We start from the raw sequence: 16661 nt of genomic DNA on the forward strand, positions 1-16661 counted from the left end.
TGCAAATGGCGTAGTGGGATCTGTGGTATGGAAAAGTCGCGGCTGCAAAGTGAGCGTTAGACCCTTTAATGACTGACTCTAAATACGAGCGGGCGGTAAAAACCAGCGTTAGGACCCCCTAACGCTGGTTTTGACGGCTCCCGCTAAACTCTAAATTTAGGCGAAAGATAGCAAGAGAAGAAAGAAAAATTGATAATAGGAGTAAATTAGAAAGTTGCTTTAAATTGCATGCTCTAATCATGAAAGAAAAAATTTGGGTTTGGTAATTCTTTAAATACCTTTTCTCATGATTGGATGCACCTGTATATGAAGTTCAAGGCTTAATGGGCTCACCAAACAAATTGTGTGTTCCAATTAATCAGTGCTAGGTAGTTACAGGTATTCAAATCAACAAAATGACAAGGGTGCCCACATTTTTGCCCCTGTCTAATTTCATTTTTATGCATATTGCATATTTCTTGTTAATCTAATAAAACTCATTTCACTACTGAAATATTACTGTGTCCTTCAGTTGTTTGATAGATCAAAATGAAATTGCTGATCCAAACACCCAATTATTTATAAATGAAAATCATGGAAATTGCCAGGGGTGCCTAAACTTTTGCATACAACTGTATAGCTCCATGTTACATTTCTTGATGACTGGTACTGTCATTTTTGCTGTACCTTTTGCTAAAAATATATGTTCACACCTCAATATCTCAGAAAGTGTTTAGTGTATAGTAGCCTAAATTGTGAGGTACACTGCCCAATTTCAGCCACATTTGTTCTGCCATCCCAAACTCATAACTCAAAACAACATTCAACATGGAATGCTAAATTGAATGTAAACTTTGGCTGCTCTGCTGTGCAGTTATAATTAGCAGTCCAACTGGTACCGAAGACATTTTATTAGGGTATAAACTTCATGATCCATATAAATGTATCTTATATATATATATTTTTTTTATTCAAATGTCCAACAAAGCCTTCAGAATGAATTGTATTTATTTAATTCCCCTTTAATCTTGGCCAGCAGTTTTTTCCTACAAAAATCAAATATTTGAAAAAATTGCTCCAAAACATATATTTTTTTACTTGTGTGATAAACCTATAAATAATATTTTATATATATATATATATATATATATATATATATATATATATATATATATATATATATCATCATGCCTAACTTATGTGCCCAGCAACAAGCCCAAGCACATAAGTAGCTCAATGCAGCTTTTATATCCTGAAGTTAAAGGGACATAAAACCCAGCGTTTATCTTTCATGATTTAGATGGAGCATACAATTGTAAACAACTTTACGTTTACTTCTATTATCAAATTTGCTTCATTATCTTAATATCCATTGTTGAAAGATCAACAATGCACGACTGAGATTAAGCACATTGGGTGAGCCAATGACAAGAGGCATACATTTGTTGTCACCAACCAGTAGCTTGTTCCCAGTAGTACATTGCTGCCCCCTAAGCCCACCTAAGTATGCTTATCAATAAAAGACACCAATAGAATGAGCAAATATAGTGCAGCAGACATGTGCACACTCCTGAGCTTACCTCCCTGCTTTTCAGCAAAGGATATCAAGAGAATGAAGAAAATTAGATAATAGAAACACATTTGTTTAAAACTGTATGTTCTATATCAATGTCTCCAAACCCAGTCCTCAGGACTCTTAACAAGCCAGTAGTCATTATATCTTAACTAGAGCACGGGTGAAATAATCAGCTCACCCATCAGTTGATTATTTAACCTGTGTGCTAGTTAAGATATGATGAATATCTGGCCTGTTAAGGGTCCTGAGTACTGGAGGTGGTAAACACCACTTTATATGAATCAATAAAGAAAAATGTTGGGTTTCATGTCCCTTTAATTATTTTAAATTTTTTTAAAGGACTATGAATTGGTAAATATTGGCCTTAACATGTGTTGGTTTTAGTAATTTGATTGTTAGCTAATTAGAAATTAATTTAGTAAACAAATCTATTTTTCTCTAAAAAAAAATCATACATATACTAGTAGCACAAATAAAATGGAAATCTGCTTTCCTTTTTCACTGGTATTAAAATGTAACAAAAGTTTATTCATATTTTTTGGCAATAGCACAGCTTAACAAATATCTCAAATGAGTAGTGAATTCAGAAACTTTAGTAGCTTTATTTACAAATTAATGTTTCCATGGTTTTCTATTTGCTTGGATGACATTTCCATTTAATTTTCATATGTTTATGGAATGAAATATTTACAGATACAGTATATTACACTGAATTATCTCCCTGCAGACCCTGTAGACCAGGGGTGGCCAACTGGTGGCCAATGGGCCACATTTAGGCCTCTGTGCTCATTTGCTTGCCCCTAGGAAAAGCTAAATGAAGAATGTGTGCCAACGTTTTTGTGGCTACAGGAAAATGGAACTGAAAATGTGGTACTAAAAATGTGTGTTTTGGAGAACTCCAGTGGTTGACAAGCAAGGTGGCCATAACCCAAAAGAGCCATCCAAGGGAGAGAACAGCAAATAGAGGATACTCTGCAACCTTGCCTAAATCAGGCCTTGTGCCACTGGACATTTTTAGGAAATATATTATTACCTGTGTGTAGCCATAAATGTATATTAGGCCCTTAAAGGTTCTAAAATATTGTTATGTGGCCCTTAAAATGGCATAATACCCATATGCTAAATCACTTGAACATTATTTAGCATAACTGTAAAAAGCTAACAAGAAAACCTGAACATGCTAAGAAAGATATTTTACCTCAAAATGTCTTTAGCTCTGTAAACAGTTATTCTTCAGCTACTGTCAGCTGTATGTTAAAAAAACAATAGCCAATCAGCTTCATCAGTGCTAAGGGCATAATTTGCTTACAGTGATCAAATTAGATTTTCCTTAAATCTTGCAAGATTTCTTTGAAAACTTCCTTAAACTTAGGAGGGAAATAACATAACTGTGCCAGAACATGCCAAATACACCATCCCTTGCGAGTCCTGGGACTAGCATCATAATTGGCTGCTTAAAGGCCTTGATTATTTTTTTGTTATCTAAATGCAATATTTTTTTACTTTAACATTGTTCATTATAAGGAATAATATGCAACAAAAAGTAAATATCTATTTATTTATTCATGTTTTGTTTAATTAAGACAGAGTATACAATTTGAAAAACTTTTTTTCAATTGACTTATTTTACCAAATTTTCTTAATTATCATGGTAATCTTTGATGAAGGGAAAAATAAGTTGGTAGCATGTACTTGACTGGAGAACTACATGGCAGGAAAATGTGTTGGCATCTAGTGCACGCTCCAGAGCTTACCTCCCTGCATATCAACAATGGATACTAAGAGAAAGAAGAAAATTAGATAATAGAAGTAAATTGGAAAGTTGTTTAAAACTGCATACTCTTCAAAATCACAGTACCTGAGTACATAATTAAGACAACCTGTCCCTCACACGTATAAGCATAATATAGTAACGTTACAAATAGTTTACTGTATGCCCACACGGGCACTTTCTCATGGTTTAAAATAGCACTGACTCTTTTTAAGTGACCTTCCCTAATCATTTTTTACTGCCGCTGGCTTGGCAGGTAGCCCTATTTAATTTCCCTTTTTTTTTTTTTTTTCCCCACCCACACCAACCAAGCACTCTCTCACGCTCCTTCTTCCTCTAACTTTCTCCCTTTGGGGGGTTTTGCCCCTTTTTTTCTCTCTCCCCCTCACTTTCTGTCTCACAGTGAGGGGTTCTCCTCGATTATTTTTTTCTCACTCAAAATTGAGCGCACGGCACATGGACAAATTTCTTAACACTTACACTAGGACTCCTTCTCCAGCCATGGCGGCTAAGCAAAGGGATAGGAAACCTAAAGGCACTATTAATATATCTGCAGACATACACCCAGCCCCGGTAAACATAGTATCTACAAATGAAGCAGCTAATATTCAAAACCTAGTTGCTAATATTTCTGACGCTTTGTCTCCCAAATTCGATACTCTTAAACTAGAAATTAAACAGGAAAGTTCGTCATTAACCCAAGAAATTAGACACTTTGCTAATAGAATACAGGAAGTGGAGCAAAGGGTCTCAGATCTGGAAGATCTAACCATATCACACAGCACCAATTTAGAAGCCACAAACACAAGTATTCGTAAAATGCAGATTAGAATAGAGGATCTTGAAAATCGCTCTAGAAGAAATAACATCAGGATTATTGGGGTCCCAGAGGAAAAACAATATGAAAATCTAAGCGCTTTTATTTCAGAGACGTTAGTACAGGTTCTCAAAATCCCTCCCACTTATCAGAAGATAGTAGTTAAAAGAGCGCACAGGATTGGGGGACCTCGTTTAGACAACAAAGGGAATAGCAGGCCCAGACCTGTGATAGCAAGACTTCTTATTTACCAAGACAAGGTTACATTACTTCAGTACTTCTGCAAGAACCAACCTATTGATATTGAAACAGCTATGAAGAGAAGGGATTTGGCCCCAGTATGCACTAAATTTATACAGCAGGGTTATCGAGCTACATTAATTTATCCTTCAAAATTGAAAGTTTTTGTTAAAGAGGAAGTGCACTTCTTTGATAAAGCCCAAGAGGCTGAAACATTTCTAAATGAGTTTGATTCCCCAGTTTAACAGCTGATTAGTTAAGATGAACCTATTAAGCTGCACACCAATGGAGTGCAGGTCCCAAATAGGGAATCCCCATCATGGGATGTTGGGGGGGGTCTTTTTTCTCTTTTTTTTATGTACAATTTTTTTTTCTTTCTTCTCTTTTTCTCTCTTCCCTGTCTCTTCTTCCTTCTATGTAAATGTCAAATAAGGTGGATAATTTTAAGTTAGTCTCGTGGAATGTGGGAGGGATCTCAACACCCATTAAAAGGAAAGCAATTCTTTCTCAAATGAGAAAGACCCAAGCAGACATTGGCCCCTATTTATTAACCTGTCAACTTACTTGCATTCACCGGCACCAATACACTCGCCTAAGATTGCCTAACATCGCTGCCGCGGACCTGAATACGTTCTCCAAAGTTACCAAAAAAGCTGTCAAAAAGCCGCAGACCAAGTACGGGGCGATGAGCAGCAGACTGTTGTTAACTAACAGTCATCGATCTCGCTGCTCTTCTGCTTTTCCTAGCTTTATTGGTATACTGTCACTAAACACCGCCACTATACTATACTGTTTTACCCCTATCCCGCTGCTCACGGACCCCGCTGCAACTAAATAAAGTTATTAACCCCTAAACCCCCACTCCTGGAGCCCACCGCCACCTACATTATACTTATTAACCCCTAATCTGCTGCCACTACACCGCCGCCACCTACATTATACTTAATAACCCCTAATCTGCTGCCCCTACACCGCCGCCACCTACATTATACTTATTAACCCCTAATCTGCCCCCCAACACCGCCGCCACCTACATTATGTTATTAACCCCTAATCTGCCCCCCTACACTGCCGCCACCTACATTATGTTATTAACCCCGAATCTGCCCCCCTACACCGCCGCTACCTACATTATGTTATTAACCCCTAATCTGCCGTCCCCAATGTAGCTGCCACTATATTAAATTTATTAACCCCTAAACCTAACTCTAACCATAACACCCCCTAACTTAAATCTAATTTAAACAAATATAGATAAAATTACTATCATTAACTACATTATTCCTATTTAAAACTAAATACTTACCTATAAAATAAACCCTAAGATAGCTACAATATAACTAATAGTTACATTGTATCTATTTTAGGGTTTATTTTTATTTTACAGGCAAGTTTGTATTTATTTTAACTAGGTAGAATAGTTATTAAATAGTTATTAACTATTTAATAACAACCTAGCTAAAATAAATACAAAAGTACCTGTAAAATAAAACCTAACCTAAGTTACAATAACACCTAACACTACACTACAATTAAATAAATTACATAAATTAAATACAATTAACTAAATTAAATACAATAACCTAAAATAAATTAAATTAGCTAAAGTACAAAAAAACAAACACTAAATTACAGAAAATAATAAACAAATTACAGAAATTTAAACTAATTACACCTAATCTAATAGACCTATCAAAATAAAAAAGCCCCCCCAAAATTAAAAACCCCTAGCCTAAACTAAACTACCAATAGCCCTTAAAAGGGCCTTTTGCGGGGCATTGCCCCAAAGTAATCAGCTCTTTTACCTGTAAAAAAAAATACAGGGTTAGGGTTAGACTTAGGTTTAGGGGTTAATAAATTTAATATAGTGGCGGCGACGTTAGGGACGGCAGATTAGGGGTTAATAACATAATGTAGGTGTCGGCGATGTTGGGACGGCAGATTAGGGGTTAATAAGTATAATATAGGTGGCGGCGGTGTTGGGGCGGCAGATTAGGGGTTAATAAGTATAATATAGGTGGCGGCGGTGTCGGGGCGGCAGATTAGGGGTTAATAAGTATAATATAGGTGGCGGCGGCGTAGGGGGCGGAAGATTAGGGGTTAATAAATGTAGGTAGGTGGCGGCGATGTTAGGGGCGGCAGATTAGGGGTTAATAAGTATAAAGTAGGTGGCGGCGGTGTTGGGGCAGCAGATTAGGGGTGTTTAGACTCGGGGAACATGTTAGGGTGTTAGGTGTAAACATAACTTTTATTCTCCCATAGGAATCAATGGGATATTGGGCAGCAATGCTTTCAGACTCCCATTGATTCCTATGGCATCCGCCGCCTCCAGGGCGGCGGATTGAAAACCAGGTACGCTGGGCCGGAATAGTGCCGAGCGTACCTGGTAGAATTTTGATAACTAGCAAAAGTAGTCGGTGCCGAATTTGCATTCGGAACATCTGTAGTGACGTAAGCATCGATCTGTGTCGGACTTGACCGGCGGATCGCATGTTACATCACAAAAACATAATTTATGTAAGAACTTACCTGATAAATTCATTTCTTTCATATTAACAAGAGTCCATGAGCTAGTGACGTATGGGATATACATTCCTACCAGGAGGGGCAAAGTTTCCCAAACCTTAAAATGCCTATAAATACACCCCTCACCACACCCACAAATCAGTTTAACGAATAGCCAAGAAGTGGGGTGATAAGAAAAAAAGTGCGAAGCATATAAAATAAGGAATTGGAATAATTGTGCTTTATACAAAAAAATCATAACCACCACAAAAAAGGGTGGGCCTCATGGACTCTTGTTAATATGAAAGAAATGAATTTATCAGGTAAGTTCTTACATAAATTATGTTTTCTTTCATGTAATTAACAAGAGTCCATGAGCTAGTGACGTATGGGATAATGACTACCCAAGATGTGGATCTTTCCACACAAGAGTCACTAGAGAGGGAGGGATAAAATAAAGACAGCCAATTCCTGCTGAAAATAATCCACACCCAAAATAAAGTTTAACAAAAAACATAAGCAGAAGATTCAAACTGAAACCGCTGCCTGAAGAACTTTTCTACCAAAAACTGCTTCAGAAGAAGAAAATACATCAAAATGGTAGAATTTAGTAAAAGTATGCAAAGAGGACCAAGTTGCTGCTTTGCAGATCTGGTCAACCGAAGCTTCATTCCTAAACGCCCAGGAAGTAGAAACTGACCTAGTAGAATGAGCTGTAATTCTTTGAGGCGGAATTTTACCCGACTCAACATAGGCAAGATGAATTAAAGATTTCAACCAAGATGCCAAAGAAATGGCAGAAGCTTTCTGGCCTTTCCTAGAACCGGAAAAGATAACAAATAGACTAGAAGTCTTACGGAAAGATTTCGTAGCTTCAACATAATATTTCAAAGCTCTAACAACATCCAAAGAATGCAATGATTTCTCCTTAGAATTCTTAGGATTAGGACATAATGAAGGAACCACAATTTCTCTACTAATGTTGTTGGAATTCACAACTTTAGGTAAAAATTCAAAAGAAGTTCGCAACACCGCCTTATCCTGATGAAAAATCAGAAAAGGAGACTCACACGAAAGAGCAGATAATTCAGAAACTCTTCTAGCAGAAGAGATGGCCAAAAGGAACAAAACTTTCCAAGAAAGTAATTTAATGTCCAATGAATGCATAGGTTCAAACGGAGGAGCTTGAAGAGCTCCCAAAACCAAATTCAAACTCCATGGAGGAGAAATTGACTTAATGACAGGTTTTATACGAACCAAAGCTTGTACAAAACAATGAATATCAGGAAGAATAGCAATCTTTCTGTGAAAAAGAACAGAAAGAGCGGAGATTTGTCCTTTCAAAGAACTCGCGGACAAACCCTTATCTAAACCATCCTGAAGAAACTGTAAAATTCTCGGTATTCTAAAAGAATGCCAAGAAAAATGATGAGAAAGACACCAAGAAATATAAGTCTTCCAGACTCTATAATATATCTCTCGAGATACAGATTTACGAGCCTGTAACATAGTATTAATCACGGAGTCAGAGAAACCTCTATGACCAAGAATCAAGCGTTCAATCTCCATACCTTTAAATTTAAGGATTTCAGATCCGGATGGAAAAAAGGACCTTGAGACAGAAGGTCTGGTCTTAACGGAAGAGTCCATGGTTGGCAAGATGCCATCCGGACAAGATCCGCATACCAAAACCTGTGAGGCCATGCCGGAGCTATTAGCAGAACAAACGAGCATTCCCTCAGAATCTTGGAGATTACTCTTGGAAGAAGAACTAGAGGCGGAAAGATATAGGCAGGATGATACTTCCAAGGAAGTGATAATGCATCCACTGCCTCCGCCTGAGGATCCCGGGATCTGGACAGATACCTGGGAAGTTTCTTGTTTAGATGAGAGGCCATCAGATCTATCTCTGGGAGCCCCCACATTTGAACAATCTGAAGAAATACCTCTGGGTGAAGAGACCATTCGCCCGGATGCAACGTTTGGCGACTGAGATAATCCGCTTCCCAATTGTCTACACCTGGGATATGAACCGCAGAGATTAGACAGGAGCTGGATTCCGCCCAAACCAAAATTCGAGATACTTCTTTCATAGCCAGAGGACTGTGAGTCCCTCCTTGATGATTGATGTATGCCACAGTTGTGACATTGTCTGTCTGAAAACAAATGAACGATTCTCTCTTCAGAAGAGGCCAAAACTGAAGAGCTCTGAAAACTGCACGGAGTTCCAAGATATTGATCGGTAATCTCACCTCCTGAGATTCCCAAACTCCTTGTGCCGTCAGAGATCCCCACACAGCTCCCCAACCTGTGAGACTTGCATCTGTTGAAATTACAGTCCAGGTCGGAAGAACAAAAGAAGCCCCCTGAATTAAACGATGGTGATCTGTCCACCACGTTAGAGAGTGCCGAACAATCGGTTTTAAAGATATTAATTGATATATCTTCGTGTAATCCCTGCACCATTGGTTCAGCATACAGAGCTGAAGAGGTCGCATGTGAAAACGAGCAAAGGGGATCGCGTCCGATGCAGCAGTCATAAGACCTAGAATTTCCATGCATAAGGCTACCGAAGGGAATGATTGAGACTGAAGGTTTCGACAGGCTGTAATCAATTTTAGACGTCTCTTGTCTGTTAAAGACAAAGTCATGGACACTGAATCTATCTGGAAACCCAGAAAGGTTACCCTTGTTTGAGGAATCAAAGAACTTTTTGGTAAATTGATCCTCCAACCATGATCTTGAAGAAACAACACAAGTCGATTCGTATGAGACTCTGCTAAATGTAAAGACGGAGCAAGTACCAAGATATCGTCCAAATAAGGAAATACCACAATACCCTGTTCTCTGATTACAGACAGAAGGGCACCAAGAATCTTTGTGAAAATTCTTGGAGCTGTAGCAAGGCCAAACGGTAGAGCCACAAATTGGTAATGCTTGTCTAGAAAAGAGAATCTCAGGAACTGATAATGATCTGGATGAATCGGAATATGCAGATATGCATCCTGTAAATCTATTGTGGACATATAATTCCCTTGCTGAACAAAAGGCAATATAGTCCTTACAGTTACCATCTTGAACGTTGGTATCCTTACATAACGATTCAATAATTTTAGATCCAGAACTGGTCTGAAGGAATTCTCCTTCTTTGGTACAATGAAGAGATTTGAATAAAACCCCATCCCCTGTTCCGGAACTGGAACTGGCATAATTACTCCAGCCAACTCTAGATCTGAAACACAATTCAGAAATGCTTGAGCTTTCACTGGATTTACTGGGACATGGGAAAGAAAAAATCTCTTTGCAGGAGGTCTCATCTTGAAACCAATTCTGTACCCTTCTGAAACAATGTTCTGAATCCAAAGATTGTGAACAGAATTGATCCAAATTGATTGAAAAAACGTAACCTGCCCCCTACCAGCTGAACTGGAATGAGGGCCGTACCTTCATGTGAACTTAGAAGCAGGCTTTGCCTTTCTAGCAGGCTTGGATTTATTCCAGACTGGAGATGGTTTCCAAACTGAAACTGCTCCTGAGGACGAAGGATCAGGCTTTTGTTCTTTGTTGAAACGAAAGGAACGAAAACGATTGTTAGCCCTGTTTTTACCTTTAGACTTTTTATCCTGTGGTAAAAAAGTTCCTTTCCCACCAGTAACAGTTGAAATAATAGAATCCAACTGAGAACCAAATAATTTGTTTCCCTGGAAAGAAATGGAAAGTAGAGTTGATTTAGAAGCCATATCAGCATTCCAAGTCTTAAGCCATAAAGCTCTTCTGGCTAAGATAGCCAGAGACATAAATCTAACATCAACTCTAATAATATCAAAAATGGCATCACAGATGAAATTATTAGCATGCTGGAGAAGAATAATAATATCATGAGAATCACGATTTGTTACTTGTTGCGCTAGAGTTTCCAACCAAAAAGTTGAAGCTGCAGCAACATCAGCCAATGATATAGCAGGTCTAAGAAGATTACCTGAACATAGATAAGCTTTTCTTAGAAAAGATTCAATTTTTCTATCTAAAGGATCCTTAAACGAGGTACCATCTGATGTAGGAATGGTAGTACGTTTAGCAAGGGTAGAAATAGCCCCATCAACTTTAGGGATTTTGTCCCAAAATTCTAACCTGTCAGGCGGAACAGGATATAATTGCTTAAAACGTTTAGAAGGAGTAAATTAATTACCCAATTTATCCCATTCCTTAGCAATTACTGCAGAAATAGCATTAGGAACAGGAAAGACTTCTGGAATAACCGCAGGAGCTTTAAAAACCTTATCCAAACGTATAGAATTAGTATCAAGAGGACTAGAATCCTCTATTTCTAAAGCAATTAGTACTTCTTTAAGTAAAGAGCGAATAAATTCCATCTTAAATAAATATGAAGATTTATCAGCATCAATCTCTGAGACAGAATCCTCTGAACCAGAAGAGTCCAAAGAATCAGAATGATGGTGTTCATTTAAAAATTCATCTGTAGAGAGAGAAGATTTAAAAGACTTTTTACGTTTACTAGAAGGAGAAATAACAGACAAAGCCTTCTTTATGGATTCAGAAACAAAATCTCTTATGTTATCAGGAACATTCTGCACCTTAGATGTTGAGGGAACTGCAACAGGCAATGGTACATCACTAAAGGAAATATTATCTGCATTAACAAGTTTGTCATGACATTTAATACAAACAACAGCTGGAGGAATAGCTACCAAAAGTTTACAGCCGATACACTTAGCTTTGGTAGATCCAGCAGGCAGAGGTTTTCCTGTAGTATCTTCTGGCTCAGATGCAACGTGAGACATCTTGCAATATGTAAGAGAAAAAACAACATATAAAGCAAAATAGATCAAATTCCTTATAAGACAGTTTCAGGAATGGGAAAAAAATGCCAAACATCAAGCTTCTAGCAACCAGAAGCAAATGAAAAATGAGACTGAAATAATGTGGAGACAAAAGCGACGCCCATATTTTTTGGCGCCAAATAAGACGCCCACATTATTTGGCGCCTAAATGCTTTTGGCGCCAAAAAATGACGCCACATCCGGAACGCCGACACTTTTGGCGCAAAATAACGTCAAAAATGACGCAACTTCCGGCGACACGTATGACGCCGGAAACGGAAAAGAATTTTTGCGCCAAAAAAGTCCGCGCCAAGAATGACGCAATAAAATGAAGCATTTTCAGCCCCCGCGAGCCTAACAGCCCACAGGGAAAAAAGTCAAATTTTTGAGGTAAGAAAAAATATGATAATTAAAGCATAATCCCAAATATGAAACTGACTGTCTGGAAATAAGGAAAGTTGAACATTCTGAGTCAAGGCAAATAAATGTTTGAATACATATATTTAGAACTTTATAAATAAAGTGCCCAACCATAGCTTAGAGTGTCACAGAAAATAAGACTTACTTACCCCAGGACACTCATCTACATGTTTGTAGAAAGCCAAACCAGTACTGAAACGAGAATCAGTAGAGGAAATGGTAAATATAAGAGTATATCGTCGATCTGAAAAGGGAGGTAAGAGATGAATCTCTACGACCGATAACAGAGAACCTTATGAAATAGACCCCGTAGAAGGAGATCACTGCATTCAATAGGCAATACTCTCCTCACATCCCTCTGACATTCACTGCACGCTGAGAGGAAAACCGGGCTCCAACTTGCTGCGGAGCGCATATCAACGTAGAATCTAGCACAAACTTACTTCACCACCTCCCTTGGAGGCAAAGTTTGTAAAACTGATTTGTGGGTGTGGTGAGGGGTGTATTTATAGGCATTTTAAGGTTTGGGAAACTTTGCCCCTCCTGGTAGGAATGTATATCCCATACGTCACTAGCTCATGGACTCTTGTTAATTACATGAAAGAAATTATACTTTTGCCGGACTGTAGCCTTTTTTTGCCGGACAAACAATGACTTCAGCAGTGTTAAGTTGAATTACAAAGATACAAATTGTTTAATGTTCTCTCTGGCTTAGACAGATTGTATTCTCATATGATACAAATATTATATTCTGTTAAGCTCTGTATGATTTTTTTCTTCTTTTCTTTTTTTATGTAATGTCGTAAACTCTATGTTTCATGCACTGCTGGGCTTAAAATAAAAAAAAAAAAAAATGCATACTCTTTCTAAATCATAAAATAAACATTTTGTTTTTCATGTCCCTTTAAACACATTTGAGAAGCCATTTTTTGGCACATGTTACAACTGTATTCTGTGAAACATATCAGAATATACAAGGTCACATTTGTAAATAAGTGTGATATATTAAATGTAGAAAAAATGAAAATATATTTTGAGTACGCTGATGATTTACAACCTCTGAATTAATTTGCTTTTACAGGAGAGGAAGCCCTCTGTTAATTGGTGTCCGCAGCAAGTATAAGCTCTCAACTGAACAAATTCCTGTAGTCTATAGGACGTGTGAGTAAAATTATTTTTATGTACAACCTGGTGCATATTTTGGACACTTGGCTAGGGTGCAGATTGGGAGGGGGCAGTACTTTTTGGCTATGTTTGTAAGAAGCTTACAGTTGTTTTAGAAGTATTATACAGGTATAATAGGAGATTTACCCCAAAGAGCTTACATTCTAGGGGGTATAATAAGAGACTGTGCATAGAGCTTACAGTTTAGAGGTAGCTCCGAACCTTTATTTTATTCAGCTAGCTATTGCCTTTAGTTCTGTTGACTTTCAGCACTTAGTATTGTGTTTGGGGAAGTATTGTTTCAAGAAATCTGTGTTTGTTTGTTTTTATATATATTACAGACATATATAGATGTGTGTATTTGTGTATGTGGGTGCCCGTCACGTGTGTGTATGTGTAGAACTCTGTGACTGTGTGTTTTTGTGTATGTGTGATCATTTATTAATGCCATAAACAATTTCACATTATTTCCTGACCAAAAATTATTATAGCGAAAAAAGGCCTTAACCTTGGGGGGGGGGGGGGGGCAGCAGAATTTTGAGTGCCTATGGCAGCACAAAAAATAAACCACTGTGTGCAACATACTGTACAATAAAGGAGAATGAATGTAAATCATTGTTATGTATAGGATAAGAAGGCATAAGCATAGGCATCTGCTTTCCTAAGCCTAGTAAGCCAATGCATAAATACACCCTAGGTGGAACTGCAAGATATGGAAAAAGGACAAGTATAAGGAAAATATTTAAAAGAGAATATAAATAGCAAGAAAACAATGTTAACAGAGATGATTGTCAAGAAGGAGATGCTTTATAGAAATTACTAGCATTTTTATGATATCTGATATCAACCCGATCGAGTACGATCAGGATGATTGACACCCGCCTGCTGGCGGCCGATTGGCCACGATTCTGCAGGGGGCGGCGTTGCACCAACAGCTCTTGTGAGCTGCTGGTGCAATGCTGAATATGGAGAGCGTATTGCTCTCCGTATTCAGCGAGGTCTTGCGGACCTGATCCGCAGTGTCGGATCAGGTCCGCAAGACCTTTCTTAAATAGGGGCCATAGACTGAAACTTATGACTACAGAGCCACACTTAGAGGCACATTAAAAGAGGTCTTGGTCTAAAGAATACTTTAAAGTCAAACTGAGTAATAACTATATTAGAAGATCTGAACATAGCATATTAGTGGTTAAAAACTTAAAATGTGGGTACAAAAATATAAAACAGGAAAATGTGATAGAATGTTTTAGTAAAATTACAAAACATTACTGTTGCAACATTACAAAAAAGAAACTTTTAAAATTAGTTTTGAAGCTAAGTCACTTAAAGGGACAGTTTACTCAAAACATTTATCCCCTTTAATTTGTTCACAATGATCCACTTTACCTGCTGGAGTGTATTTAATTGTTTACAAGTATTTCCATTACCCTTATATTAGCATTTAAAATGGTTTATTTAGCTTATGGTATCCCCACCCATCCTGGAAGTGTTTGGCCTCAAGGCCAAGCTGTGTTAACACAGAAGAGATAAGGCAATAAAATGTTAATTTTCCATTTTTCTCTCCAAGTATTGGTGAATGGTTTATGGACAGATATAAGATAAAGAAGCATGTATATGTACACAATGTGATAAAGTAATGAGATCTGATTATACCTACAGGTCAACACACTTTATTAGGTTGTGGCTTCAAAACACAAAATCAGCTAATTCATATACACAAATAAACCTTAAAAAGCAAATCTCATACATTTTATACTCTGCAACTGGTAAAACAAGTAATTGGAAACACATTAAGGGAAACTATTTTATAGTGTACTGTCCCTTTAAGCTTATAAAATATGTAGTTCATTGTATTTAGAACACAAATTTAATTCAATTATAAATCAACTTCATCATTTTTAGGGCTATAAAATCTGAGCTGAAGTATATTCAGATGTTTATTAAACTTCTAAAGGTAGAAAATAAATGGAGGATAGTGTTCCCTACTACATACTGAAAAAGGACATTCTGCTTCATTTTTCCCATCACTCGCACATTAACTCCGCTACAAGTAAGTTGTATAAGTGCATCGGGTAGCACACGTACTATAAGTTAAAAGTAAAAGGTTTTCACAAGAGTGCTAACCAGACACATGCAAAAAAACGAACTTGGAATATCGCGCCACATTAAAATATCCCCCTATAGACTTAAATGGAGCATAAAAAGTGGGAAAAAAACTAAACCTTAACAAGTTGGGCAAACCTAATTGCTCTTAACCAAGTATATTAACCCAACGTGAAATATTAATATTTCACATTCCAATGTTCTTCAGTGGTCCAATGAGACCAAGATAAACGTATTTGTTTCAGATGGTGTCAAGCGTGCTTAGCGGCAACCAGGTGAGGAGTACAAAGACAACTACAGTCAAGCATGGTGGTGGGAGTGTCATGGTCTGGGCCTGCATGAGTGCTGCTGGCACTGGGGAGCTACATTTTACTGACGGAACCATGAATGCCAACATGTACTGTGACATACTGAAGCAGAGCATGATCCCCTCCCTTCGGAGACTGGGCCACGGGGCAGTATTCCAACATAACAACCCCAAACACACCTCTAAGACGACCACTGCCTTGCTAAAGAAGCTGAGGGTAAAGGTGATGGACTGGCCAAGCATGTCTCCAGACTTAAACCCTATTGAGCATCTGTGGGACATCCTCAAACGGAAGGTGGGGGAACGCAAGGTCTCTAACATCCACCAGCTCTGTGATGTCGTCTTGGAGGAGTGGAAGAGGACTCCAGTGGCAACCTGTGAAGCTCTGGTGAACTCCATGGCCAAGAGGGTTAAGGCAGTGCTGGGAAATAATGATGGCCACACAAAATATTAACACTTTGGGCCCAATTTGGACATTTCCACTTAGGGGTGTACTCACTTTTTTGGCAATGGTTTAAACGTTAATGGCTGTGTGTTGGGTTATTTTGAGGTGACAGCAAATTTACACTTTTATACAAGCTGTACATGCACTACTTTACATTGTAGCAAAGTGCCATTTCTTCAGTGTTGTTACATGAAAAGATATAATAAAATATTTCCAAATTGTGAGGGGTGTACTCACTTTTGTGAGATACTGTATATACATAAGTATTTATGGGTTTATATGTGAATATATGTCTGTAAATACATCTATACACACATATAAATACATAAATACATATGTGCACACATAAACACACACACACACACACACATATATATATATATATAGACACACAGTATACATACAAACATACATATTTAGATAAGTATATGTATGTCTATGTTAAAGCCCTTTGCAGTCTTTTTTTTTCTAACACCTGAGACCTCATATCTTT

General features: G+C 37.8%; 1 protein-coding gene across 1 annotated transcript in view; it reads left to right on the plus strand.

The window, feature by feature from the left end:
• GFPT2 (glutamine-fructose-6-phosphate transaminase 2) overlaps positions 1 to 16661 on the plus strand; it is a 123086-nt gene that overhangs the window by 58720 nt on the left and 47705 nt on the right. The window contains exon 8 of the mRNA XM_053717235.1: positions 13231 to 13310. Coding sequence (XP_053573210.1) covers positions 13231 to 13310 — 80 coding nt within the window. The remainder of the gene's footprint in view (positions 1 to 13230; positions 13311 to 16661) is intronic.

Source organism: Bombina bombina, chromosome 6, assembly GCF_027579735.1.
Source record: "Bombina bombina isolate aBomBom1 chromosome 6, aBomBom1.pri, whole genome shotgun sequence".
Lineage (NCBI taxonomy): Eukaryota > Metazoa > Chordata > Amphibia > Anura > Bombinatoridae > Bombina > Bombina bombina.